At 36.6% G+C, this 27,920-nt stretch overlaps 2 protein-coding genes across 2 annotated transcripts; one reads left to right on the forward strand and one right to left on the reverse strand.

The window, feature by feature from the left end:
- The first annotated feature begins 6,621 nt into the window (after positions 1–6,621).
- Positions 6,622–16,495, forward strand: LOC132645155 (3-hydroxyisobutyryl-CoA hydrolase 1-like). The gene is made up of 14 exons (XM_060361952.1): positions 6,622–6,766; positions 6,850–6,930; positions 7,724–7,792; positions 9,017–9,080; positions 9,546–9,625; positions 9,708–9,791; positions 10,166–10,250; positions 12,373–12,458; positions 13,510–13,631; positions 13,997–14,057; positions 14,187–14,285; positions 15,685–15,786; positions 15,854–15,895; positions 15,987–16,495. The coding sequence occupies exons 1-14, from the start codon at positions 6,737–6,739 to the stop codon at positions 16,122–16,124; spliced, it is 1,143 nt and encodes a 380-aa protein (XP_060217935.1). The 5' UTR covers positions 6,622–6,736; the 3' UTR covers positions 16,125–16,495.
- Positions 16,496–26,139: 9,644 nt separating this feature from the next.
- On the reverse strand, positions 26,140–27,663 carry LOC132599911 (E3 ubiquitin-protein ligase PUB23-like). Its single transcript, XM_060313077.1, has one exon. It carries the CDS (start codon positions 27,595–27,597, stop codon positions 26,368–26,370), a length of 1,230 nt encoding a protein of 409 aa, XP_060169060.1. The 5' UTR covers positions 27,598–27,663; the 3' UTR covers positions 26,140–26,367.
- Between the last annotated feature and the right edge of the window lie 257 nt (positions 27,664–27,920).

The raw sequence follows: 27,920 nt of genomic DNA on the forward strand, positions 1-27,920 counted from the left end.
TTGTTACTTTTTGTGTTTTTATGTTGTTTTGTAGGAAAAGATGCCCGGAGAGCATAAAAGAGCAAAATGGATCAAAATGGACCAAAATGGAACAAAATAGAGCAAAACAAGCCAAGTAGCTGAAATGAGTGATCGGAAGATACCAAGTGAAAAGAAAGTCAAAAAGGGGTCAAACTGGACATTTTTGCAAAACTGTCAAAACTGGACAGTTTTGCAAAAACGGGACAGATTTGCAAAACTGTCAAAAGTGGACAGTTTTGCAAAAACGGGCAGAATTACAAAAACAGAAATATGGGGGCAGATTTTGACATTTTTTGGACTTGGAAAAATTGGGGGGAGCTACAAAAGAGAGGCTAGGGCAAAACATTTTCCATCTTTTGCCATTTTGTAAGTTTTGGATGCTAGGGTTTTCACCTACACCATTGGAAGAGAAGATTGGAGCACTTTAATGAGATAATTCTTAAACCTTTCTTCAATTCCTTGTTTTGTATTGAATATTTTAGTGTGTAGTATTTCATTTCTAGATTTGAATCTTGTTTATGAAAATATTCTTGATTAAAGTTTGGATTAAAACTCTTGTTTTGCTCATGTATTGAATGATTCTTATTGCTATTGAAGTGGGTCTTTGTTGATTTAATTAATCTCGTTCTTGAATGTTTCCAAAGGGATTAGCTAACCCTAGGACTCACCCATCTACTTAGATTGAGCTCGGAAGAGGAAATCTAGGTTGGGAAAGATTAATTAACAAGAATTTGGGTCATTAAACTCATCTAATAACTTGAGCTCGGAAGAGGATAGTTACTTGAGGTTAAATTGATTGTGCCTAATATCACACTCTAAGGCTTGGAAAAGCTTAGAGTGAAATTCATTGATTTGGTTGGAAGACTTTCAATGAGATTTTAGATATCATTATCTATTGACATAAACCCGTTCTTAGTTGTAAAATCGTGAAATACATTGGATCGTTACTTGAGTGTAATTTCCTTTGTATCCAAACTTGTGGCCATTGATCATTTTACTTGCTTTCTAGGTTAGTTTACATTTCCGCATTAGTCATAATTTTCTCAAAAACCCAAAATATTATCTATCGTTTGGCTTTAGCTTAGTTGGTGAAAGTTCCTTACTTTCTTAATCGCCTAGCATATTGTTCCCTGTGGGATCGACCCTGACTCATAGTTGGGTAAATATATTGCATACGACCGTGTACACTTTCTCTTTGAGGAGTGTATTTGGACGTTATCACCAGCTCCACCGTTGGGAGAGCAGGTTGGGCACTTTAGTGGTGGTCGGCCATTTGACTCCTAGTGAGGATTACATGCGCTGGTATCATCAGATCACACGCCGATTGATCGTCAACCCAGCTTTGTGTCCCGGAAGGGATGTAAGATACTCAGCACTCACGGGGCAGTACGAGGCATTGGTAAGTTTATCGTATTTAGATTTATTTAATCGCATTAATTGTTATGTTTTAAAAAATAACTTTGTTTTTACTGTTGAACACAAATGTAACTGGTGGTCGTTCAGCGATTACGCATATTGGGGTTAGAGCATATGCCTTACCAGGGCTTACGGCGGAGATGGTACGGATATCCCAGGATGGTATCCGGCAGACAGGAGAGGTTAGGCGCATGCGGGAGCCTGTTCCAGAGGCTGAGTATCAGTAAGCGCCAGGAGAAGGACCTGGTGCTGCCAGAAGAGGACCTGGTGCTGGCAAAAGAGGAGGTCGTGCTGCCAGAGGACGCGGTGCGCGTAGAGGACGCGGTGCTACTGCTAGAGGACCTGGTGGTGAAGGACACCATCTGGTAGATGAGGTAGATAAGGCCAATCCTATTCCAGAGGACGTTCCCATTCTAGTCCATCCGCAGCCGTTCCAGGCCGGTGGCCGCTCACCTGGGGACTCACCTTCGTTTATGCAGGCGCTCCTACTTGTTGAGATACCTAGGTCTTCATCACAACCGAACCAGAATGCATACATGGAGGAGTATGATAATGTCGATTGGGGCGGCGTTACGCGCTTCATTAGCTGATGAGCGGCCTTTGAGGAATTTAGAGGGAGCCAGGATTCTTGACTTCAATGAGTTTTTGATCCCGGTTAGTATTTAAAATACTTATTTGTTCATTTAAATTACTTATTTTAAATATATATATTACTCATTATTTAGTAATATTTTATATTTTAGGATTCGGCACCAGCGGGTCCACCAGAGCCACCCACTCAAGCGTTTTCTCATGGTCCTGCCGAGCCAGCGGCGTCTTCCCATGTGACTGTCGAGCCACGGGTAAGATTTTTATTAAAATTAGTTTTATTCAATATAAGGTCAATATTTAAAATACATATTTGATTATTTAAAGTATTTATTTTAAATATGTATGTTACTTATTATTTCGGTTTTTTTTTCATATTTTAGGATTCGGCGCCAGTGGGTCTACAAGAGCGACCCATTCAGGAGCCTTCTCATCAGCCTGCCGAGGCAGAGGTGTCTTCTCATGAGACTATCGAGGCGCAGATAAGATTTTTACTTAAAATCAATTTTATTCAATATAAGGTAAATATTTATCACCTTTATTTGGACTTCGAACAACATCTCGTCCATGAGACTACATCATATTCCGCACCAACCCCATCTCAGATGCCTACAGACCCACCTCGGGAGCATACTCAGGCGCCTGTCGATACACATGTTTGATTATTCAACAAACGTTAATGTATTCAATTGAATAAATAAGAAATGGTACTAATTATTACTCCCTCCGTTTCAATTTATGTGAACCCATTTGACTGGGCACGACATTTAAGAAAGAGTGAAGACTTTTGAAACTTATGGTTCAAAATAAGTCTTGAATATTTGTGTGGCTGTAAATCATTTCATAAAGTGAATTTGCTTCCAAATTAGGAAAGAGGTCATTCCTTTTGGTACGGACTAAAAAGGAAATATGTTCACATTAATTGAAACAGAGGGAGTATATATTTTTCAGGCTCATACTTCGGCGCCTGCGGTGGCGACTCCCGACGAGGAAGAGGTCGAGTTTCCAAGCCCAGCTCAGCCTGAGGTTCTGACCGTGCTAACGGGACTAGATCCCAAGAAGAAGCACATTCTAATTAAGGGCGCACGGGCTAGGGGATGAGAAGATGATCATAACTTGGAACGCCCGGTTATTAAGAGGAAATAGAGTGATGGAGACTATGACGAGGGCGGTGGGGATGGTATGAGCCTTAGGCCTAGGGATAGTCTCAGGCATACCACATGTGGGACCCATCCACGATAGTGTATATACATTAGTGTTGTACAGTTTATCATAAATATTATATATTTTTTGCATATCTATTTATATTTATAAATATTATCTTAGTCTTTATTATTGTTTGTAGTGTCACATCCTAAATCGATAATACAAAAAAATGTGACACATTCGAAATAGAGTTAAGCATTAATTTAAAAATAATACGAAACCCTAAAACATAAATAAAGTAAAGCTAATGACTACAAGTCTTCAAACAAAAAAGGACTTCGAGCACTTTTCAACCACTAAAACGACAATCCAAACTTTTGCGTATCCTTGATGTATTGAGCCTAACTTATTAATCGTACAAATATAAGTAGGCTTCTATATAAAATATTGAAGTTCCAGAGTCTCAAAGCATGATTAATATACGGCTAAACTACGTAAAAAAGTGTGAAAATGTAATAAGAGGCTGTTTTGGGAAAATGATAGAGTCCTATTTTACTGCGGTATAGGGGAGAGAGAGTTTGGTTTAGTGCATTATTTTACTGCGCTAAAGCACTTAACGGCTCCATCACGGTTAAGTGCTTTAGCGCAGTAAAATACTGCGCTAAAGGTACTTTTGTACCAAAAAATTTTTTGGTGGTATTTTGGTTCACTTTAATTTTTAATGGGTCATTTTGGTTCCGGACTCTTCCTATTTTCTCTAACAAAACTATATTTCAATTTTTGAAGAGAAAATGGCAAAACCGTTAACTTATGTTCGAGGGTAAGGTTAAAAATGGTCTATTGGGTACGCACGTATTTAACTGTTTTGGCACTTTAAGGGTTTAAGATTGTCAAAAGTTAACACTTTTAAGTCTCTATCAAATATTTACCTAATATTGTCCGTTAAATTTGACGAAACTATCAAATAAAAAAAATAGCGGGAACTCGTATTTAGAGGTTCGATTTTTGTATTTTTCTTATTTTTAATTTACTTTTAGCGGCTGGTGTAGCTTTTAAGATATATTTTCCCGCTATTCTTTTAATACTCTTTTAAATACCTTTTTAAAGTGTCTAGTACAACTTTATGTGTTGCATATTTTAGAATTTGATGGAACTTCTTGGTGTTTATAATTAAATCTTTTTTTTTCTATTGTTTTCGTTAAATTTGACAGCTAAAATTCGATAAATATTTTATGGAAGACTAAAAGTATTAAATTTTAACGAACTTACAGAATCAAAATTATTAAGTGCAAACTAAAGGGTCATTTGCACTTTTCCCCTATTTTGTGCTGGTCTTTAATTTTTGTCCCTCAAAATAAATAATTTTTTCGCGGGACATAAGTTTATAATTTTGCATCATATCTCAGAATTTATGTCTCATGCCCTTAAAATCTTATGCCCTGCTAGGTGTAAGTTCGATTTTGAAGGTCAAAAAGACCAGCCCATTTGAAAGGTAAACCGTGCAATTTCTTCTATACTTGGGCACTATTTTGAACGTGAGAATTGGATTTTTGGTCCTTACAACCTTTATTTAGTTTTATGACCTTTTTACAAGAGATTTTCATTTTTTACACATAAGAGATCTGAAAAAAAATACATAAGAGATTTGAAAAAGTTATTTTTTTCTATTCAAATTGTAAAAGGGCAAAAGATCTTATTTTCACATTTTGAACCTACTTTCAAACATAAAGGATAATGTTTTTCATTTTTCTCCAATTTCGAACTTGGAAATAGGAATCCAATTTCCCCAATCTTCTTTAATGGTAGAAAAATTGTAAAAAAATAAAATAAAATAAGGTGGGGCCCACTCTTCCATAACAATAGAGATTAAAAAAATTAAGGTGGGGTTCGCGTGGAGAATTAGGAGACAATTGCAAAGAAAAAAAAAGATGGGGTCCACGTGAAGAAGTGGGAGATAATTGCTAGGAAAAAAAATATTTAAGGTGGGGCCCACTCTTCCATAATAGTAGAGATTAAAAAATTTAAGGTGGGGTCCGCGTGGAGAAGTGGGAGACAATTGCAACTGAAAAAATAGGATATTTAAATAATGATAATAAGTTCAGAAAATGGTAAAAGTTCGCTTAGAGAAAATGTAAAGAAGAGAAGTTTGGGAAAAAATAAATAACGATTTAAATTGAACACAAAAACTGCTAAAGAAGCCATAAAACCAAAAGATTTAAAACTTATACCATAAGTCTAACACCAATAATGAGGAATAACATCAAGAAAGCGAAATATAAACGGTCTTCTATAATAGTAATAAATATATTAGAAGCATGAGTTGGGGGTGGTTTCGTCGTCCACCTCCAACTCATGTAAAAAAAAAAAAAAGTGGACCCATATTTAAAAAACAAGCAATATAAAAAAAAAAAAAACGTGCATCCCATAATAAAAAATCAAATAATATTCATGTAATTTCCAAAGTATCCCCATTAAGTCAATAATGGTGGATTCATTGTCACATGCGTATCAACCCATTAGTGGGAGCAAATGAAATTATTGTACAGTAAAAATGTGGACCCCATATTATTGCTTTTTTTCAAAAGGTTAAGTAGCCAAATTATACAATTGTTTTTTCCTTATATTAGCCTGAGCTCTAATATAGAATTTAACTGTTGTATTTACTATTCCGCCATGTCATTTATTTGTTATGTTTACTAAAATAAATATACTTAAAATATTTATATTTTAAAATAAGATAGAATTTAATTACTTTTTCATTTTTATTCTTACTCTAATAAATGTGAAAAGAGATTAATGTCGTAAAAGAAAAAATAATATTAAATGAGGATCAAATAATAAATAAGGTAAATTAGTCAAATTCTAATTCTAATTGTTGTTTCCTAAAAAAACGTGCAAAAGACAACATGATAAGTAAAATGAGCTAAACCAAGAATATTCACCAAAAATTAAAAAATAGTAGTTTTTCGTTTAAATAGAAAATTAAATTTCTACTTTGTTTCGTTTTAAACATGTAAAATTAATTTAATAATTTGAATTAGAATTATCCAAATCAAAATTTGATAAAAAATAATAAGTATTGTTTAGGTTCAATCTACATACATTAACAATAAAATATTTTACACCTTTAAATTAATCAAATTAAAATTCAAAGTATCAACTGATGCTTAAATATTGCTATTATTTTATCTCAAAGAGAGAAAAATAGTTTCTTTTTAAATAATTCTTTCTCTTTTAAAAAGTATTAATAAATTTTTGCAAACTTTGTATTCATAGCAAACACTAATATAATAAAGTTTTAGATACGAAGCAAGACTATAAAGTTATATTAATCATATTTTAATTATATATATATATATATATATATATATATATATATAAATATAATTACGTATAGATACATTATAATTCAAAGTGCGCACGGGGTAGTATTAAAGAAAGACGGAACAAGTAAGATGGGCAGAAGTAACGTGATGAATCGGGTGGTTGGTGAATGGACAAAATTAGCCCTGTGTCTGCTGCAATAAATTTGCGGGTTTAGTCCCAAGAAGCTGAGAATTCCACCATGGCTTCTAACAATGGCGCAACCGCTCAGGTCCAATCCTATTCTCCTGTCATCACTCTACTTGTTATTCTAACCTTTTTCCGTTTATTTTAACTGTTATTTTTGGTTGTCAGGTTTTGGTGGAGGAGACAGCAAATGTTAGAACATTCATATTAAATAGGCCTAACCAGTTGAATGCTCTTTCTTTTCAAATGGTATGCCTAATTTTGATATTTTCTTTTTTGGGGTACTGCTTGAGTGCTTTCTTTTTTCCTATCTTGTTGTCCTTAATTGTACCAAAATTTATCGTTGCTATTGTTTATCTTCCTTAAGACAGAGAATAAATTTGCCCCTTCGAATTTTATTTGCTTTGTGTAATGACTTTGTTAATTTCACCGCTCCTTTGATCTAAAATGGGCATTTGTCACTGAAAATATGCATACATACAAAGGTTCAAGGACTTATATATATATATATATATATATATCTCACGACTTGCACCTTGCTTGATGATAGTAAAATGCCTAGCCTTGCACCTTCTCACCGGATATCAAGTACTGTCATGAACTTTGTTATGAAATCTTCATTAAGTTAGTCTATCGATGTCTTTTTTTTTTTTTTCTGTTTGCTTCTCAGCAACATACTGTTAAAAGAAAAAACAGTACTCTAATAACATCTAATTACTGTGGAACTGGAGAAGGAAGCATGAGTGCGATACTTGCTCAACTAGTTTTCTTCTGGTTTTATGCGACTGAGCTGAGGAGATTAGATCATGATAATGGTAGCTATAAAGACTAATTTGATATGGATTCGTGTTATACTATCTTCTCATGCAATCATCCGGAAGAGGTTTATTTATTGTATTAACTTTGTGAGCATTTAGTCTTCTAAATCCTGCAATATTCGTGTCATATTGATGTAAGTTGCTGATCACCTGATGAAATAGATTGAAGTGTGAAAACATGTTATAAGTGAAAAGTGTCCTCTTAAACTTATTTGTTTGTCCAGATATCTCGGCTGTTGGAACTTTTCCATGCTAGTGAAGGAGATTCAAATGTGAAGATGATAATATTGAAGGTATGCTCACTAGTGGGAGGATCTGCTGTGATAGTTAACTTTCCTTCATAGCTTAACTATGGTTATCTTATATTGTTCGTAGAAAAAATATTACAAACAACTGATACATGCTGGCAGGCAGTTTCCGTTGATTTGTTTAAATTGTGACCTCTCATTTCTTCTATTTTGTTTCTTCATTGAATTTTTAATGCATCAATCTGAGATTCTGTTTCTCTTAGTGCTTGGTCATTGTGACTTGTGCTGGAAGATTCGTAGAGTTGGGAGTTCAATGGAAAGAAATATATCATATTTGTCAGAGGAGGTTGGGTTGGGGGAAAAAGGATAACGGAACCTCCCTTATAAAAGAACAAGGTATTTTTCTGGTTAACCTTATAAAAGAAAATGGTATTCTGGCTACACCCAATCAAAGCTACAAAGTCTCCTAGAGGGCACTAATAAGACTTGAAAGCTAGCCAAAGGAATACCGTTTATATATGTATCAGTGGGACCCACTCCATATAAGCGTTTTTAACTAGGCAGGTGTCAAAGAACTTCAGTCTGTTCCCAGACTCATCTCTTGACACAGTGAAGAAGCTTCTCCTCATGGCTTCAGTGATATAGCCCCTCTAAGAATGAAGCTGGCAAAGTGGCTAGTTGTAATATCTCGCCGTTTCCATCTCTGACCAATCTAGTATTCAATGCTACCTACCTTTCTCTTCATCATATACTAGGGTTATGTTACTTGGTAGTAGTATTAATCATATTGCTGAGTTGGTCACAGGGATGATTTTGTTTGAAAAAAAGTCTTGAGAAATATTTTACAACATTTTCTAAGTGCTGGAAATCAATAATGTTACTCTTTACCGATCCCGAAAGAAAAAGTCTAGAGAGAAGGGAGACTTCTAACCTCTACTTAGCCGTTAATTTACGCTTGACATAGCCACATGCTTAAACCACTCATTGACGCCAGAGAGCCAAGAGAAAGTATCAAGTAGGAGTAGTTAGTTTTTCCTGTAAATCCTTGGAACTTGAGCAAAATAAGATAGAACATCAAATTAAGAAGCTTATTTGGAAATTAGTAGAACAGCTGAAAGGAAAAGTATTGGTTTCGTTTCTTGTATGCAGTTTTATGTTTTAGTTCTCTTTCACAAGCTTTGGTGGTGGGTTGCACAGTTCTACAAGTGATCCTGTACAAGTATAAAATATCTTACATCAGTCACGCAATGTTACTCCTTTTATTTCCAGGGAAATGGAAGGGCTTTCTGTGCTGGTGGAGATGTTACAGCTGTTGTCAATAATGTTCGCCAGGGTAGGTAGTCCACTAAATTGGTTATAGCTTTGTAAAGACAATCTTCAGTATTTATAGATGATATTTTAAACTGGATCCATGAAGGTGAAAGTTTGTTTCCATCCTTATTTATGCACTAGATGTTTAATTTTAGACATCCAAAACTGTGTGACACACCTCTAAATGCTAAACTGAAGAAGTTTCATAAGTTTCAATATTTTGAAGTCATTTAACAGTTCAAATGTAGACAATTGGTCCATGATGAGATGCTTTTCCTATCAGAACAACTTTCAAGCAATATATTAATACTTTTCTTCTATTGTTATTGCTATTTGTAAGTCCAAGTAACTTTTTGCTCTATCTATGCTCTATCCAGATGTTCTCAAAATTTTCAACAATTTAGTAATTTAAGTGCACATAGCTTAAGGATTGAAAACTAGGTAATTACATTATTTATTTATTTATTTTATTTGTTTATGCTTTCAGGTAACTGGAAACTGGGTGCTGATTATTTCCGTGATGAGTTCACCCTTAACTATGTGATGGCAACATATAGTAAACCCCAGGTTAACTTAGGTTATGTGTAATTCTAGTTTTCTGATACAATTCTCTGAGGAGTTCGTTAATCTATTTGGACTACTCTTGAAGGTTTCCATTCTTAATGGAATTGTCATGGGAGGTGGACTTGGTGCTTCTGTACATGGTAGATTTCGAGTTGCAACAGAGAAGTCGGTATTGCATCTACTTGAGTAATAGATTCAATTCTTCAATTTCTTTATCTCGCTTTCCTTTGTATATTTGACCTTTACCACATTATTTGGCATTTGCTTGAAATTTGTCTCTTTATATTTTGTGGGCCTCTCTTGTGGAATGCAACAGTATCTAATATTCATGTGGAATAGTTTTAGCAAAATTAGAGGAACACCTTAAAGGCTGTAAATCTTCATGAGATTTCGTTGGTAAATATGGAATTGCATTGAGATTTTTTTTTTTTTTTGTCTTGGCAGTAATGTGTATCCCCTTTCAAACTTGGTTGGTGTTCGCTATGTATGAACTGATATCAGAAACTTCATGTTCCCATATTCTCATGTTCATTTTCCCTGTAGGTTTCTGCTATGCCTGAAACAGCTCTGGGACTCTTTCCTGATGTAGGTGCTTCTTACTTTTATTCGAGGCTTCCTGGATTCTTCGGTAATTCCCCGTGTAACATGTTCAGATTTATAAAAAATATACTGCTAGATATAGTTTATTCAAGTTTCAGCATGGAATTATATACTTCTTGTCAGTGTTTGAATTTATGTCATTACCTGGTTGTTCAAGCTTGGCTAGTTTGAGGCTATCTTTGATAACAATAATCACCCCCAGCTACTTTGCTTTTAATTCTGCTTCTTCCCCAATACCTTCAAAACCAAAAGTGAAAAGAGTTGAAAAAGGGAGATTGGTCCTTCCTCCTTCAGAAGGTGGACAAAAGCTTGCTATACATGCCCCTATAGCAAAGTAGCAGCCATCGTGTTCCTTTTGGTGCATCTTCTCTTAAAGTTACTGAAATTTTTCAATATTTTATATCCGATTTCCACTGTTTGCATTCTTGATCTCTAGTTTGTCTCATTTCAAAGTATTTCACACTAGTTATCTGATTACATCTAGGTCAAGGCTTTTTAAGATTTTAGTCGCTCATACTTTTTGCCTACAATTTTTTTTGGCTGTTTGTTGGATGTTGGCCTTGATTTTCACGGTGATTGCTGAATTTGTTTAGGCCTTAGTTTTCATGATGATTGCTGAATTTCTACTGTTGCACCTACGTACTCTTCTGCCTCCTGATAAAGCGTTAGAATTCAAGGCAGAGCACCTTAGAACCTTCATAAAAAATGTCTTCTTTTGTCCCATGCAATTAGATTACCAGAAGTTCTACTTTTTCTAAAATTTCATTTGATTTAGTTCCTTCTATCACCAAATCTAAATGGGAGGAGTAGGGGAAGGAGCACAACAAATGAAGAAACGCTGCAGAAGAAGTGCAACAAGAGAAGGCAGCAACCAAGTGATTGAATTTTAAATACATTGTAAACTATAGTTATATATGTTTATATATGTTTTAAATAGCATCATTAAAAGTGACTATCTAATGTCATTTTTACTAAATTTTGTAGAGACAAATGCAAATAAGTTTACAAATGGCCTCCATAAGGGGTGGTCTTGATTTCTCAGCCCCACTTAACAAATTTTTAAAAAATAGCCTCCACTTCAGAAAATTAGTTAGGCAAAGCTTTTGTTGCCCATTGGGCTATATATTTTAAAAAAAAATTCCAATTAGTTTTGCATATAAGGCAGAAGTTGAGAATATTTCAACACTCTGAACCTGCTCAATTGACCACAAGTATTGCCTTATAGGCAAAAGCTAGAACTTATGCCTGATGGACAACAAAAATTCTTCTTGGAAATTTTTTCTAGTTAAAGTCATTTCTTATAGATATTATTTTCAAGACCGGGTACCTTTGGAGACACTGTCAATTTCCTGAATGCAAACCAAGCCTATAGAAATCCCGAGTTACTGAGTAAATTATAAGCCCAAGCGCTCCTTAAATTTTGGAGCATGGAGTTATATCCTTCTTGTCAGTGTTTGAATTTATGTCATTACCTGGTTGCTCAAAGCTTGGCTAGTTTGAGGCTATCTTGATAACAATAATCACCCCCAGCTACTTTGCTTTCAATTCTGCTTCTGCCCCGATACCTTCAAAACCAAAAGTGAAAAGAGTCAACAATGGAAGATTGGCCCTTCCTCCCTCAGAATGTGGACAAAAGCTTGCTATACATGCCCGTGTAGCAAAGCAGCAGCCATCGTGTTCCTTTTGGTGCATCTTCTCTTAAAGTTTCTGACATTTTTCAACATTTTATATCCAATTTCCACTGTTTGCATTCTGGATCTCGAGTTTGTCTCATTTCAAAGTATTTCACACTAGTTATCTGATTACATCTAGGTCTTTCTCTTTAAAGATTTTGGTCGCTTTTAATTTTTGCCTACAATTTTTTTTTGGCTGTTTGTTGGATGTTGGCCTTGATTTCATGGTGATTGCTGAATTTGTTTAGGCCATTACAAAACTAGGTTGTCATTACAAATGTAACATAGCCTTTGAATACATCTAAGGCATCTTCTCTACAAGGATATTTGAAGAATTTGATTTATTTTTATTGTTGTTGTCTTTTGTTGAGGAAAATTATTTCCTGTGTTGTTACGGTGCATTGAGAAATTTTCCGGTACAAATAGTTAAATACTATGTCCTGTTTTGCCTGGACAACTTTCTTATATTTCTGGCAGGGGAATATGCTGGTCTTAGTGGTGCTAGGTTGGATGGTGCTGAAATGCTTGCTTGTGGTCTAGCAACTCATTTTGTACCCTCGGAGGTATGATGCATCAATATCCTTCATGTTCTGGCCATTTTGAATTGCTTCTATGGCGAATGAAGTAGGTCTTCTGTTACTAATATGTCCGAAGTGAATGGTCTATAAAATGGCAAACTTGATATTGCCGGACATTAATAACTAGCTAAGGTAGGGGTAAGGTCTGCGTACACTCTACCCTCCCAGACCCCACTTGTGGGATTATAATGGGCATGTTATCGTTGTTGTAATAACTAATTGCCAGTTCACTGACTGCAGGAAGGTGTTAGGCATATGGTGTTACGACGGTAATCTTATCTGGCATTTTCCATATAGGTCTCATCATCTTTTTGGTTTGTTCTCTTAGGAAGTTTAATTTCCGCTACCTTTCCACACAAAAAGGAAGTCTAATTTCCACCAATTTTGACCATGTTTCTCACATTTGGGCGTACACTTTGGCCCAAATGTAGTCTAGATCAAAAAGGTTTTGTGAAGGTCTGTGGTCAATGTTAGACCTCCAGTGGATCAGGATGTAAAGTACAAATTGTTCTACTTAGTTTGGGTGTGGCATCAGCTGGTTCAGTAACTTGGTGCCTATAATACTAGTCTCTTGTCGTTTCTTTTCCCAAATAGTAGTAGTAGAGCTTTACAGATGCATCATGCAGAGTACAGTTGTACATTGAAATTCTTTTTAGCGGGATCGGGTACCGACAAATATGAATTTGAAATATTTGGAGAAAATTTATTTGGGTCTTCTAAATTACCTTGCCCAACAGTGCCCAAGCTAATCAGACGTGATCTGGATTTGTCAACCCTGTGTGCAATGGCTCTTAGATGAATTTGTGGGATCTTCTGTTAGCCACTGGTCAACTTATATGCTATATTGTAGATTTGTGATGGTCTGTTTTTGTGTTGAGATTTGTATTTATCTGACGTGAATATTGGCATTTCGAATAATTGGTTTGTAGATCTTGATGTACATCTCCACTCAGGTTACATAACATTTATCCAATTGTTTGTTTCCTCCCGTATCTGATCTACATTGAATGCTTTCTGATCTTCCTTCTGTTCACAGAGGTTGCCATTTTTAGAACAAGCACTAGCTAAAGCCAATACGAGTGATCCAGATGTTATTTCTGCCATCATTAGTCGCTTCTCTAACATACCCAAGTTGAAAGCAGAAAGTCCTTATCACAAGTGAGTTCATTTAATATCTCTGTTATGGTGTTTGTTTTGAAGCTGATTTAATATCCCAGGTCCTATAAGAGGATTTTCTTGAACTTAGTAGAGAGCATAGTATTGATGGCATATCACAAAAATCATCTGTGCTCTTTCTTATTAGTTATTTTGCAATTGTGTTGCTTTTCTTCCTGTTGTTGCAAGACTGTGTTCACTCTACTTTTATATGGCCGTTAGAAGTTTATGAATGGATAGCTTTCCTAAATTTGCATCGACTGGAGGGAAAAGATTGTTCAAATAATACAAAACCAGTAGTCTTCGGAATTTCATGACCCATTTCTCAACAGTACACCTGTTTCAGTTCTGCAATTTTATGTATGCAGGATGAAGATTATTGATCGCTGTTTCTCTCGAAGAACAATCGAGGAAATCATATCTTCTCTTGTAAGTTTGAGAGATGGATGGTTATTTGATGCAATTTTTTTTGTTATCTGTGGTGAAATTACTTTGTAAAATTTTAATAAAATAAGTTATCAGAATACTTGATGTGAACTTGGCATGAATCATCAACAGGAAAATGAGGCTTTGAACAAGAAGGATGACTGGATCTCTTCAACCATCCAATCGCTGAAGAAAGCATCCCCAACAAGTCTTAAAATTTCATTGAGATCAGTAAGTTAACCACTACTCGGCTAAGTTACTCGGACTCGCCTAAAATGTCGTCGGGTGCGTGTCGGATCCTTCAAAAGTAGTGTATTTTTGGAGGATCCGACACGGGTGCGGCAACACTTTCGAAGAGTCCGAGTAACTTAGCTACTCGGTGATACCATTATGTGGTTGCCTGAACAAATATAGTGCCTAGGTTCATTACTGGCTATATGTTTCGGAAGGCAGAGTTTCAGAGGCTGGAAATAGTTATTTTACTTATATGTTGGACAAAACTGGTTAACAGAACAAATACTCCTCCTTCAACTGGAAGTTATGTACTCCACTTCATTTGGCTGAGTACTGAATAATTGCTCGTTTTCCTGGAGTCCTTAAAAAGTTATGAAGCTTTTCTCTGTTCCTTCGGGAAAGAAAGAAATCGAGTTTTTCTTCTCTGTTGCTTTTATTCAACTGAACACCTAATATCTGTGAAAGGTGTTCCTAGCTACATGATTTGGAGATACTAATTCCAATCTTAAGGAGACTGGGTTATTTTTTCACAGAACTTCCTAATATTTATTTGCGTATCTACTGGTCATTCATAGGAAAGACAGGAGCAATCTGTATTTCAAGAACTAAAATAAATTCAATTTGGAACCATTCAATTTTGCCGTGTTGTAATGGAGATACGAATGTGATGCTTCTTGCTCTGTTAAGTTACAATACCTTTTAAACAGTTATCAGGTGTCAATTCATAGTAGTTAATTTTTGTGATGAAATAGAGGAAGAAAGAACAATGTGAAAATTCTTTGTTTTATATTACGTTTCTGAAGAAGTTGGTCGGATCAGCTGTTTGGTTAGGACCAGGTCAAGCACTCTACAAATATATTGTTAATGATACCCCTTTTACCCACTTCTCCTCAATTCGAAGCATAGTGACTGGTCCTCATACTGGTTCAACCTTTTGTCCTTTGCAACTTCATCTCTGTTGGCTTTGTCCCTATCCATGGGGAATTCAGTTGAATTAAAAGTTCTACGATTTCAAGAAAATGTTGTTTTCTTGCTTATACTAGCTAATTTGTGAAACTTATTAGAAACCCCTCCTCCTCGGCCTTTGGGCCTCAATTTTATTTTCTTAACAGCTGCCTCAGAAAGACCGTTTGGATTTTATGCTTGGATTAAGATTATTTATTTTAGATTTTTAAATTTAATACTAGAATTATATATTTTGGATTTTAAATTTGTTACTCGATTAGTATTGCTGTATTGCAAGTTCTTCAAATAAAATATGATGATGTCTTGCTCCACAACCACATCTTGAATCTCTTTCTACACGGTCCTAATGCCTAGATTTGGCGAACATTATCTCTGAAGAGTTCTTGAATATCTGCATATTGCTTATATTAGTTTCATTTTTCTGTTCCAGATAAGAGAAGGGAGGCTGCAAGGTGTTGGTAGTTGCCTTATTCGAGAGTACAGGATGGTTTGTCATGTGTTGAGGGGAGAATTTAGCAAGGATTTTTTCGAGGTAGAATATGCCATCTTTCAGCCACTCATTTTACTGCATTACAGGACTGACTTGACTTTTACTGCAGGGATGCAGAGCCATACTCATCGACAAGGATAGAAATCCTAAGGTGCGTTACATTCATTTGATCATGGATAATCCTGAACTTAGATATTAAGAGCTTCTTTCATTCTTGTACTGTCTTTTTCACATGTTTTCAGTGGGAGCCCTCCAGACTGGAATTAATTAGAGATGATGATGTTGACCGTTATTTCTCCAAGATAGACGATGAAGATTGGGAGGATCTAAAGCTGCCTCCAAGATCAAACTTGCCTCCATATGCAATTGCCAAGCTTTAAAATCGACTCTGAAGATCTTGCAATACTCTACAGCATGTTGCAGTCTGATCACTATATCATTATGAAGGCACAATAATCATTAAAATTGTATTACTTTTATTGGTAAGTGGTGCACGAAATAAATGCACATCATTCCATTGTATGAAACGCCAAAAATCAAGCTTAAGGAAAGATACATTACTATACAATACTTGCCAGATAGTTGTGTATACAGATATACACATTATTCCATTGAATTGAGATGTCCAAACTGAAGCACAAAGGCTAGATTGTACAATACTAAATAATAGAGTGCCTTTTGGTATTCAGAGATAATGTATCGATCTTAGTTTATTGCAATGCAAGAGCTTGTGGATTAGTCTTGCCACTAATTATCTGATTTACAAGCAAATATGCATCCTGTCTTGAAGCACAAGCAGCATAACTTTATTGTGCTCGAACAAGGGGGTCTTTATACTTGGAGTTTGAACTGCAGCTAAGCTATTTCTTTAAGCAATGAAAAAAAACTTCAATCTTGCCTTTTTTGTAATCTACCAGTATAGGTGTTGTGACAAACATCAGCTTGTACGAAAATTTCTGACGTTATTAATTATGGCTTGCGAAATTCCTTCTTTTCCGATCAAATGTATAATTGTATAGATCTTCTCCATGGATTAACAAAAATGTGTAAAAGCTACACTCATGTAGATCCAAATCTCTATGAAGGTAATCTTTGCTTGCTAGGCAAAAAGGATTCCAAGTTCCATATTCTCTCTCGGTAGGGTCTTCAACTCTATTACTATGAAATTCATAAATGTTGTAGTTAACTAGGTTACGATTGTCTTTCTTGTAAGGATGAATCTTGTATGTGTTCCTAAGAAAAAACTTTTATTTTTATCTATTTTTGGGGGTCTCAAAGGAGTATGGAAACAAATAAGGACTCTTGAATGGAAAGATGTAACTCTAGTTCCTTCAAAACCGGTAGTAGTAAGTCATATTTCTAATAGGGACAGCTGAGAATTTAGTTTTGAAATTTAGTCTAGTTTTGCGGGTTTATCATGGAGACTTCAATAAGTATTGTCGAAAAATTCCACCATTCACACACCCCCACACTCCATCCCCCGCCCCAAGAAAAAAAGAAAACCTTACAGGACGAGGATCTTGAGTAAGGATGGCAAAAAAGCTAGCATGGTCAAAAAGACCAAAAGGTTGCAAGGCTGTGGCTACAAAAGGTTTAGAGATAATTAATCACTAGTACTAGTTAGACAACAAAATGTGGTGAGATTTTGGCCACCAAAATGGTGTTTTTCTTCATGCCTTGTGGCAGAGGCCATTGTGTCTGTACCCTCGTCAGTCTTCATGTGAAAGGTTTCTAAAGTATTTTCTTCTGACATAAGAAAGTTTACTATTTCTTGCACCGATACAAGGTGCACCTTTTAACTATAATTGCAGCTACTTAATTTTTCAAAAGTCGGCAAGAGTGCAAGCTTTTTCTTTTAAATTTGTTTTACATCCTTTGATCAAAGACTACTGCAAAATTTCAAAAATATTTGGTTGACCTAAGATTCTGTTCCATGCCACTCTCTTATTTTTATTTTTTTGAGAAAACTTAATTCCCGTTTTAGGATTTTATTTTTCTGGATAGCAATCAAAATCATGAGCTATATTTGATAGCTATAAATAACCTCTACTTGGTCTCAATTTCACTTGTTGGAATAAAATAGGAAAGGTCGTTTTTGTTGTTTTATTTGAAATGTCATATTCGAAGGGTTTACTTTGCAACTAGCACGAGATACGATGACCGCGTGCTCATGATTAACAACTTCCACTCTATAGTAATAAATGATGATGTTAAGTTGCTAACCAATCTGTTTATATTATACTCTCAATTCTAATTGATATGTCAATTTTCATTTACGACATTCTAAAATATCGTCCTAATACAACTTTCACCCGTCAAATTTTGAAATTTAGAAAGAAAAAAAAAACTCCTTAAAATTTAATATTAGTATGTATATGCTATTTTTCTAATGAAAATCTTGGTGCGTCGATAAAAATTATTGCCGTTGAAAAGATGAATATGAAAGGTAAAACGTCTGGCTTTGTTTTTTTTTTTTTTTTTTTTTTTTTTATGTAAATAAAAAAAAATGTCTAACTCTGACTTGCTATGTTCTATGCCTACACTTTCAACTGCATCGTCATGTTAGATCACATTTGTAGCTCGAAAGTGGATAACTTCATAATTTTATAAATTGATGGAAACCAGTTGCATTGACATTTGGGATGTTCAAAAATGACTATCATGTTAAAAAAAATGGTTTGAAGTAATTTATTTGTTGTTGAAATATGAATTTAATTATACTTTACAATTGGTAATCTTTCTTTTTACAACAAAACAAATAAGGCCTTGTTATGTTGAGATACGGGTGCATTAGTATTTTAGTCATCATAAGCAATTTTTATTTTATTTTATTTACCACAACATATGTTAATCGTATTAACTAGAGAACCTAGATCTCCGATCCGAATTGCCCTTCTTTTGGGTGGTCTTTAACTTTTGCTCCTCAAATTGGTGGTCTTTAATTTTTGCCCTTCGCCTAAAACTCATGAGTTTCGAGTTCGAACCCTCGCTCAGTCAAAAAAATTTAAAAAAAGAATTCGCAAGGCAGAATTTGAATTTCGCTCTGCCCCCTTCGGCAAACTTTGTCTTGAGGCATATATATATATATATATTATTTTTACTTTTCAAGGCAAACTTTTAGTTGTGTTTTAAGGAAAAGTTCCGCCTTATGAGACATACTTTTAGTTATGTCTTAACTAAAAGTGTGTCTCATAAGACAACTAAAATATGTCCCATAAGGCGGAACTTTTCCTTAAGGCATAACTAAAAGTTTGCATTATAAGTCTATGCCTTAAGGAAAAAATTCTGCCTTATGAGGCATACTTTTGATTATGTCTTAACTAAAAGTCTGTCTCATAAGGCATAACTAAACTATGTTATATAATTAGTGATAAATTAAAATCGGAGTCAGAAATAGTTAAAGTAATTAGATTGGTGTAAACAATCCAGCGTGGATTTGTTTTCCTTTTTGAGGACATCATGTATATATTTTTATCAGAAAAGAAATATATTCTAAGTAGAAGCAAACATAAAATTGTTCCAGGTAGCATCATTTAGGAGGATGGATCTCATTTTCAATTCTAGCCAGATTATTACGAGCATCAACCGAAATAGTTTTACGGAAACATTTAAAACATTCTGAAACAACAAAAAGAGATATGTCAAAAGTAGTGCTTTGCTTCGATCCTTTCGTTGGTCAAAAAGTTTGCTACAACATTGCAATATTCTTTAAAAAAATGTTTGATCTCCGACTTCCCCAATTTGTCCATAATCTGCACTCATTTGCAATGTTTTTGTCCATGATCTGCACTCATTTGCAATATTATTATATTGATAGATGGATTAAGAAGCATATTTATAGCCTCCACTTTGTCAAATTATATTATAAATGGAGTTATGTTTTATCAATAATTTAAAGCCCCTGTAAGATGGGTAAAGCTCAGATTCAGTGTAAGCAAAAATTTTGCGCCCTCCTTAAAAGCTAAGAATCCAGTCTCCATTAGCATTTCATATTACACCTCCAATACCTGGATTACTACCATCGGTATTCAATTTATAAAAACCCTAGGCTTTAGTGGGCAATGCCATCTTACATGAATATTTCTGGTAGGATTACAGATATATGTTCCTTAATTAGTGGTTCATTGTTGGGAGGTAACAGACTATATGCGTACAAAAGTGGTAAACTATCTGTTATATTCCAGTTATTAACAGTTGAACTAATTATTACTTGGTTCCCATCAAGAACGTTAGACAATGTCTGAAGTTTAGACTTTCTATTAAATTTCCCATTATTTTTTGGGTCATCTTCGAACATTACACTTGACGTCATTTCCTAGATAAGCAAACCTCGAAACGAAATAAAATAGTTGGCGTCTAAGTATTAATCATCAACTGCAAAAATTATAAAGTTTTATTTAACAAAGTGGCCTCTAAAGTAATGGAGGATCAACAGTTTACTTGGCTGACCATGCATTTAATGAGGAAATTCAACTATCTACAATAGTTTTTTTTTTTTTTTCATACACTGGGGACGACTGAGTCATTTTCGTTCAATAAAATAGTACTATATACTTTGGCAAAAGAAATTTAAATTATTACGTGGCATAACGTCTTACACTATATATTTACAAGTTTAGAAAGAGTAGACTTAAAAATGAAGAGGACTTAAAAATTAGCTTGAATGTATATTTCTTTTCCTTTTTTCTTTTGTCGAATAAATCCACTAAGGTTCTCTATTTCAGCTCCAATTCTTTATTTTTGGTTAAGAGGTAAATCTCAACTATTCAATCACCCTTCTCGATGATAACTATGAATATGCTGTGGTGTTAGTAAGGATAAAAAATTTCAATCAATTAAGTACGATTTGTCACACAACAAAAAGATATTAAAGCTAAAACCAGCTAATCGTTTATGTTATTGAAAGACAAAAAGTACTTATAAAAACATCTTCATTTATTTCACTATAACCTTGTATTGGATATCGTAGGAAATCAATCCGTGATTTGTATTGATGTATGAAAGTCATTATATACAAAGTAGGTATCTCCTTATCAGAATGATACTAGGCTAAATTATAGGACTTAATTACTATACATAAGGAAGAGAATATTTACAATATTTACATAGAATATTACATAGTCTATCATAGTCTATCACACCCCCGCAATCGAAGCGGGAGGTTGTCGTACGCTTAGACTGTCCCTGAAATCATCAAAGAGCACGCGCGGAAGACCTTTAGTGAAGATATCTGCGATCTGGTAACGGGACGGGACGTGAAGAACACGAACTTCTCCACGGGCAACTTTCTCACGCACGAAATGTATGTCCATCTCAATATGTTTAGTGTGTTGGTGCTCAACTGGATTACCTGATAGGTATATGGCACTAACATTATCACAATAAACCAATGTAGCTATCCGGATGGGACAACGGAGCTCCAAAAGAAGGTTGTGAAGCCAACAGGACTCAGAGACGACATTAGCGACGCCACGGTATTCGGCCTCGGCACTCGACTTAGACACAGTAGGTTGCCGTTTGGATGACCATGAGAGGAGATTATCTCCAAGGAAGACACAGTAACCTGATGTGGATCGGCGAGTGTCTGGACAACCACCCCAATCTGCATCTGTATAAAAAAAAAAAAAGGCAATGGAGGATTTTTACAGATGGAGACCAAACTCAATAGTACCTTGAATGTATCGGACTATGCGTTTAAGAGCATGCATATGTGCAACCTTTGGATCATGCATGTGAAGGCATACTTGTTGAACCGCATAGGAGATGTCTGGTCTTGTGAATGTAAGGTACTGCAACGCGCCGGCCAACTTACGATATTGGGTGGGATCATCGCAAGGAGGCCCAGCCGTGGCACCAAGTTTGGCTTTGGTGTCGACCGGTGTCTGACTTGGCTTACAGGCAGTCATGCCCGCACGCTCTATAATACCTGCTGCATAATTTTTCTGAGAGAGAAACATGCCGTGTGAAGTCCGGGTAACAGCGATACCCAGAAAATAGCTTAGAGAGCCCAAATCCTTCATAGCAAATTCGGCACTAAGCAGAGACATGATGGATTTTCTGAGAGCATCTGAGGAAGCTGTGAGAATAATATCATCAACATATAGCAGAATGTAAGCAATGTCAGAACCTCGACAATAAATAAAGAGAGAGTGATCAGATCGGCTATGTGAAAAACCAATAGTGGAGACATAGTCTGCAAAGCGTTAGAAACCATGCACGGGGAGCTTGCTTAAGTCCGTACAATGATTTCTTCAAGAGACAGACATGATGTGGATGCTTTGGATCCTTAAACCCAATAGGCTGATGCATATAAACAGTCTCATTAAGATTACCGTGTTGGAAAGAATTCTTGACGTCCAACTAATGAATGGGCCAAGAGTGTGCAAGTGCAATGCTCAAGACAGCGCGAATAGTAGCCGGTTTGACAACCGGACTGAAAATCTCGTCGCAGTCAACTCCAACCTGTTAAGACCTGCCATCACAGACAAGACGGGCTTTGTGCCTCTCAAAAGAACCATCAGATTTCTTTTTATGTCGAAAAATCCACATAGAACGAATAAGATTCACATCAGTGGGACGTGGAACCAACTCCCACGTCTCATTACTAATTAGAGCATTATATTCATCAGCCATGGCAGCTTTCCAATTGTGGTCATTTAGAGCACTGACAGGATTTCGTGGGATAGGTGAGATGGAGGGAGTGCTAGAAGTATTTAAGTTGAACGGTTGTTTGGGCTTAAAAATCCCATGTTGGCTTCTAGTGACCATGCGGGTAGGCTGTGGGGCAGTGACCGTGGGGTTGGACTGCTGGGCAGTGGGGGGGAGGGCTGCTGGGCAGTCATGGGTGGAGCAGCGGGGAGGGGCTGCTCGGCAGTGGGGGGGAGGGGCTGGACCGAGGGAACAACGGGTGGAGGAGGCTGTGACAGAAAATGCAGGGTGTATGGAGAAATTCCATGGTCCAAAAAATCATAAGAAGTTGGGGTTGGTGAGTGCAATTTGGAGAAGGGAAATTGAGTTTCCTCAAAGATGACATGCCTTGAGATGATGATTTTGTTGGTGGATAAATCATAACATTTATATCCTCTATGATTCAATGGATAGTCCAAAAATACACACGGGGTGGATCTTGCTTGTAACTTATGAATAGTTGTAGATGGGAAAAGTGGATAGCATAGACACCTAAAAACCCGGAGATGAGAATAGGAGGGGGTTCGTTGATAGAGAACTTGCGTTGATGATTTATACCCAAGGACTTTGGTGGGAAGTACATTAAGGAGGTATGTGGCCATTTGGAGAGCATGATGCCAAAAAGAGGGGGGCATGGAAGAGTGGACAAGGAGAGTACGCACTATGTTGTTAATGGATTTAATTTTTCTTTCCGCTTTGCCGTTTTGAGGAGAGGTATGGGGGCAAGAAAATCGGAAATTTAAACCATTTGAGGCGCAAAAAGATTGAAAATGCCCATTGGCGAACTCTCGCCCATTATCACATTGAATGTTTTCAATGTCTCTTTCGAATTGAGTCCGTATTAATGCCTTAAAAGATAGAAAAGTGAAATAGACTTGGGACCTGTTAGAGATTGGAAAAGTCCAAAGAAAATTACTATAATCATCAAGAAAGAAAACATAATAGCGGTGCCCATTAGAACTTAAAACAAGAGATGTCCATAAATCACTATGAATGATATCAAACGGCATAGTAGTAACTGACAATGAATCATAAAATGACAATTTAACATGTTTCCCCAAAGGACAAGAGGTACAAAAAGAAGTTCGGGCCCTATTACATTCAATTAAGGCATTACTACGAAGGGAACTAAGGATAGCATTTCCCGGATGGCCGAGTCGGGAATGCCACAAGCTAGGTGATGCGACAATGAAGGTGGATGGTCGAGTGGTCCATTTTGTGGCAATGATAGGATACAATTCCCCGGTGCTCTCACATCTCATTAGGCGGCTCCCCGTCGGTAAATCCTTCACAGAAAACCCAAGAGGATCAAACTCAACAGAAACATTATTGTCCTTAGTGAATTTACGTACGTAAATAAGGTTTTTGATGAGTTTTGGAGCATGCAAGACATTTCAGAGACGTAATTGAGGATTAGGTGGGGGTAGGGATGCATGACCATAGCCTCGAATTGGAATAGTGCTACCATTACCAACAATGATTCTAGAATTATTGCTCAAATTAAAATAAGACGTGAGAGTACCTGAGTTGGCAGTCATATGGGAAGTCGCTCCGGTGTCCATGTACCAATTATCATCCGGTTGATGCATGGACAGAGTGTGCATGGCTGCCTCCACGTATGTCGGAGTGTACCTAGAATAGGTCGGACCATGCATGGAATAGGCCTGCTGAGGTCGTGGACCCGCACCGAGAATGCCGCTGCCGGGCCGCGGTGTGGTGGGACGCTGCTCCACTGTCTCGACGGATACGGGCAGGGGGGTATTGGCCACTGCTGGGGCGTCCAGGCAGGCCAGTAGTAGCCCCCTGCCGGTGGCTGTCCCGTCGGCCACTGGCCGTTGCTAGTCTGTCCGCCACCGCCACAGCCGGATTTCCCGCGGTTGTTGTTGTTGTTCCCCTTTCCCTTGTTCCTGTTAGAATTCCTGCCAAGATTATTATCACGACGGTTAGTTGAATTATTGTTACTGCTAGGTGGCGGGGAGGGAGTATCATTATCAACAAGTAGAGCCGCGGGACTGGAATCGCGGGCACGTTCCTTGGCAGCTGCGTCTTCGAGCTTGAGTCTGGAGCACACTTCAGAGAAAGAGGGCAGCACATCCTTCTACTGGATGGTGGTGACAAAGTGTGCATATGTCTCGGGTAAGCCTGCAAGGAGGCGTAAGACCAAACGTTGGTCGGACACCGGCGACCCCACGTTGGCAAACTGGTCCGTGAGAGACTTGAGCCTATTATAATAGGCCATAACCGAGCCGAAGTCGGCCATTTTTGTGGTGGTGAATTCAGTTTCAAGGTACACTTCCCTTGAGTGCTTGTTATCTTGGAAAGGTTGAGCAACTCGATTCCAAGCCTTCTCTGCAACATCATCCGCCACGAGAATAGAGGTAAGAATATCATGGGATACGGTGGCGTATATCCATTGAAGGACCACCGCATCTAGCCGTTTCCAGAGCGGAAGTTTAGCCGCCTTTGTTGCGTTGTACGCGGTGAGTTCAGTGGTGTCAGTTGGTGGTATGATATGTTCAAGTACGGAGTGGACGCGGGCTAGAACTTTGAATAGTGTCGCCCATTCGTGATAATGGCCGGTTTCCATGTCTAGAGTGATTGGGATTAAAGATTTCACATTCGTGACGGTTAAAGCAGAATGAAATTTTTTGTTGTCAGCCATTGAAGAGAGAAGAGGGAGGAGGAAGGGGTGGCGGCTACGGCTAGGGTTAGGAGAGAAGAGGGAGGTGGATGGCTAGGGTTTAGGAAGCTAGGGTTTTTAGGAGAAACCTAGTCTGATACCATGTAGGAAATCAATCTGTGATTTGTATTGATGTATGAAAGTTATTATATACAAAGTAGGTATCTCCCTATCAGAATGATACTAGGCTAAATTATAGGACCTAATTACTATACATAAGGAAGAGAATATTTACAATATTTACATACACTATCTATCAGATATTAACGAGAAACTCTTGGTAGGAGCACTTTTAACTTTAGATTAATTAGTTGGATCAGTGGACTTTCCATGCCGAACAACTTAAAAAAAGAGTTATATACTGCTCGGTTTTTCTTTAAGTCTACAGATTAACAATTGGATTTGAGATATATGATGACCAATGCTATAGATTAACATTGGAGTTGAGATATATCATGAACAGTACTTAGATTAACATTGGAGTTGAGATATATCATGAACAGTACTTAGATTAACATTGGATTTGAGATATATCATGATCAATTGTTTCTTATGGCCAAAAAGTGGCTCCTTAACCAGAATGCCTTTTTTTATTTAACTATTGGTATTCGCGCTAATTCGGGTTCGTTCGCATTGATGCATTTTCATGATTCGAAATTGCTGGTTAAGGATGGAGAGGATTTCATCCATCCCATTACATCATTAGATGGTATCAGAATTCCCTCATACCGTCCCAAAATTATACAGAATGCAGCTTATGGTTAGCAGGTTTATCCGAAGTCTGAACCCACTTTTTTTTATGCGAAACATAAATTTATGTGTAAAAATGTACTAAACTGCAACAAATAATAGATACAAATTCATGACTTTAAAAATATAATGTGTTTAGCGCTAAGAACCTTAAAGGTTGACCCCATAAACCTTAAATTCTGGATCCCCTAAGTATCCACATTATCTTTTAAGAGATACGAAGAAAGAATGAGATATCAATAAAAGTAAAATGAAATTTTTATAAGCATTGATTTGGTCGAAGCCATACTTGAAATGTATCAAAAATTACATCAATAAATAAGACTATTGGGGATGATTACCGTTAAACAAACTGGACATACCCCAACAGATTAAAAATAAATTCAAATGTTAATTCAACACCATTTGGATATTATTAAACCTAACAAATTCATTTTCTTCTATTTCATCAAGTTTCTTTACAAGTATCTGAACTTTCACATTAAGTCCTTTTTGAACCCATAATTTTACAAAGAATCACTTCCCAACCCCAAATAATTCTTAAGCTCATATGGGAAACAGGGGTTTTTTTTCCACTTATCACCATGCAACTTAAAAATCTTGAGAACTCTTTCCTTTGTTGTTGACGATCCACCAATGTGTAACAAAGCCACCAACTTTTTTACTGATCCATACATCAGCATGTCCTCCAAAACTTTATCCGTGGGGTGAGAATTGCAAATCAATGAAAGAATTTTCACCCCAATTTTTGTGCCAATATTTGAAATATTCAACATTTTCTTGGTTATGGCTGCAATTCCTAGCCCATGTTCTATGAACCCCATTCTTCCATCAGCACATTCAGACAATAACTTGATCAAGTACATTGTTTTTTCACTTTTTGATTTGCTTGAATCAGGAAGAATCTCAATGAGTGTGCACATAGCTCCAGCCTCAATAGCTTTCAATCTTGATTTTTTCGATTTTTCGAGTATGTCTATCAAGACTTGTAATGCATAAGAACTTGCCTTGCAACAAATTTCATCAGATACAATCTCCATCAAGGACTTGAAGAATTCAATCCCTTGATCTTCAATTACATTACTCCATTGGCAATCTGATTTTGTGATCCTTTGGAATATCGAAACGGTGCAAAATCTTGCCTCAGCACTACCCCTTTGAAGCATTATGGCCATGGACTTCATGCACCCTGGCTGCAACAAAATCTTGATTGTCTCCTCCTCTTCTAGTACAATTGGCAATTTGATCAAAAGACTAAGAGCCTCTTCACATGCTCTAAATGTAACGAAATCTGAGCTTTCAATTAAAATTTGTTGAATGATCCTAACAAGAACCTCAACCCCACCACATTTTCTAAAATCATCATTCACATCATGATCACCTAGTTCAACAATTGACTTGAGTTTCTTCAAGGAACTCACCTTAAAGGGGCTTGACTCTATCGTGTTGAGCAACGATACGAGCTCATCGTGTTTGATAGAAAATATAGGGGATGTGTTTGAATTTGATTGAGACTTGCCATTTTGCCAAGCAAGAATGAGTCTCTTCAGGGTATGATTCGGAGTCATGTCAAAGCTATGAATAGGTTGCATTGTGGCAGGACAAGTTTTTTTCTTGTAAGTGTAGAACCATTTTTCTATGTGTTTTCTCTCATATGTCACACCAGTGGATATTGTAACAGGATCTTTCATGAGCTCCATGGAGATGGGACATCTAAAATGTAGAGGGAAATCCATAGATGATTGAATTGGATTTTCTTGGTTTTTTGTGAATTGCTATCTCCCTTGAAAGATGAAAGGTTAGTGGGGTAGACAAAATCCTACGCTTTTTATATGCGTGGAGGTCATGTTTATGTATTTATGAAGTAAGAGAAAGAGAGATTATGTGTGTGGAAGCCTAAAGAAAGAATAAATCAAAGTCAAACAACTCTATTTTAATTGGTTCAGATTATAAGTATGCAAGCGGTGTAACTGTTGACATCAAAGCAAAAAAGATGTGGCCATGTGGGCCTTGGAAAACTGCTGGATTGACTTTGAATAGTCCGTGTCGTTGAATAGTG

The sequence above is a fragment of the Lycium barbarum genome, chromosome 6 (genome assembly GCF_019175385.1).
Source record: "Lycium barbarum isolate Lr01 chromosome 6, ASM1917538v2, whole genome shotgun sequence".
In the NCBI taxonomy this organism is placed as follows: domain Eukaryota; kingdom Viridiplantae; phylum Streptophyta; class Magnoliopsida; order Solanales; family Solanaceae; genus Lycium; species Lycium barbarum.

Coding starts and splice junctions, on each gene's coding strand:
- LOC132645155 (XM_060361952.1), top strand. CDS start 6,737: ATGGCTTCTAACAATGGCGCAACCGCTCAG. Junction 10,251..12,372: donor GAGGCTTCCTGGATTCTTCG/GTAATTCCCCGT, acceptor TATTTCTGGCAG/GGGAATATGCTGGTCTTAGT. Junction 15,787..15,853: donor TTAGCAAGGATTTTTTCGAG/GTAGAATATGCC, acceptor CTTTTACTGCAG/GGATGCAGAGCCATACTCAT.
- LOC132599911 (XM_060313077.1), bottom strand. CDS start 27,597: ATGGATTTCCCTCTACATTTTAGATGTCCCATCTCCATGGAGCTCATG.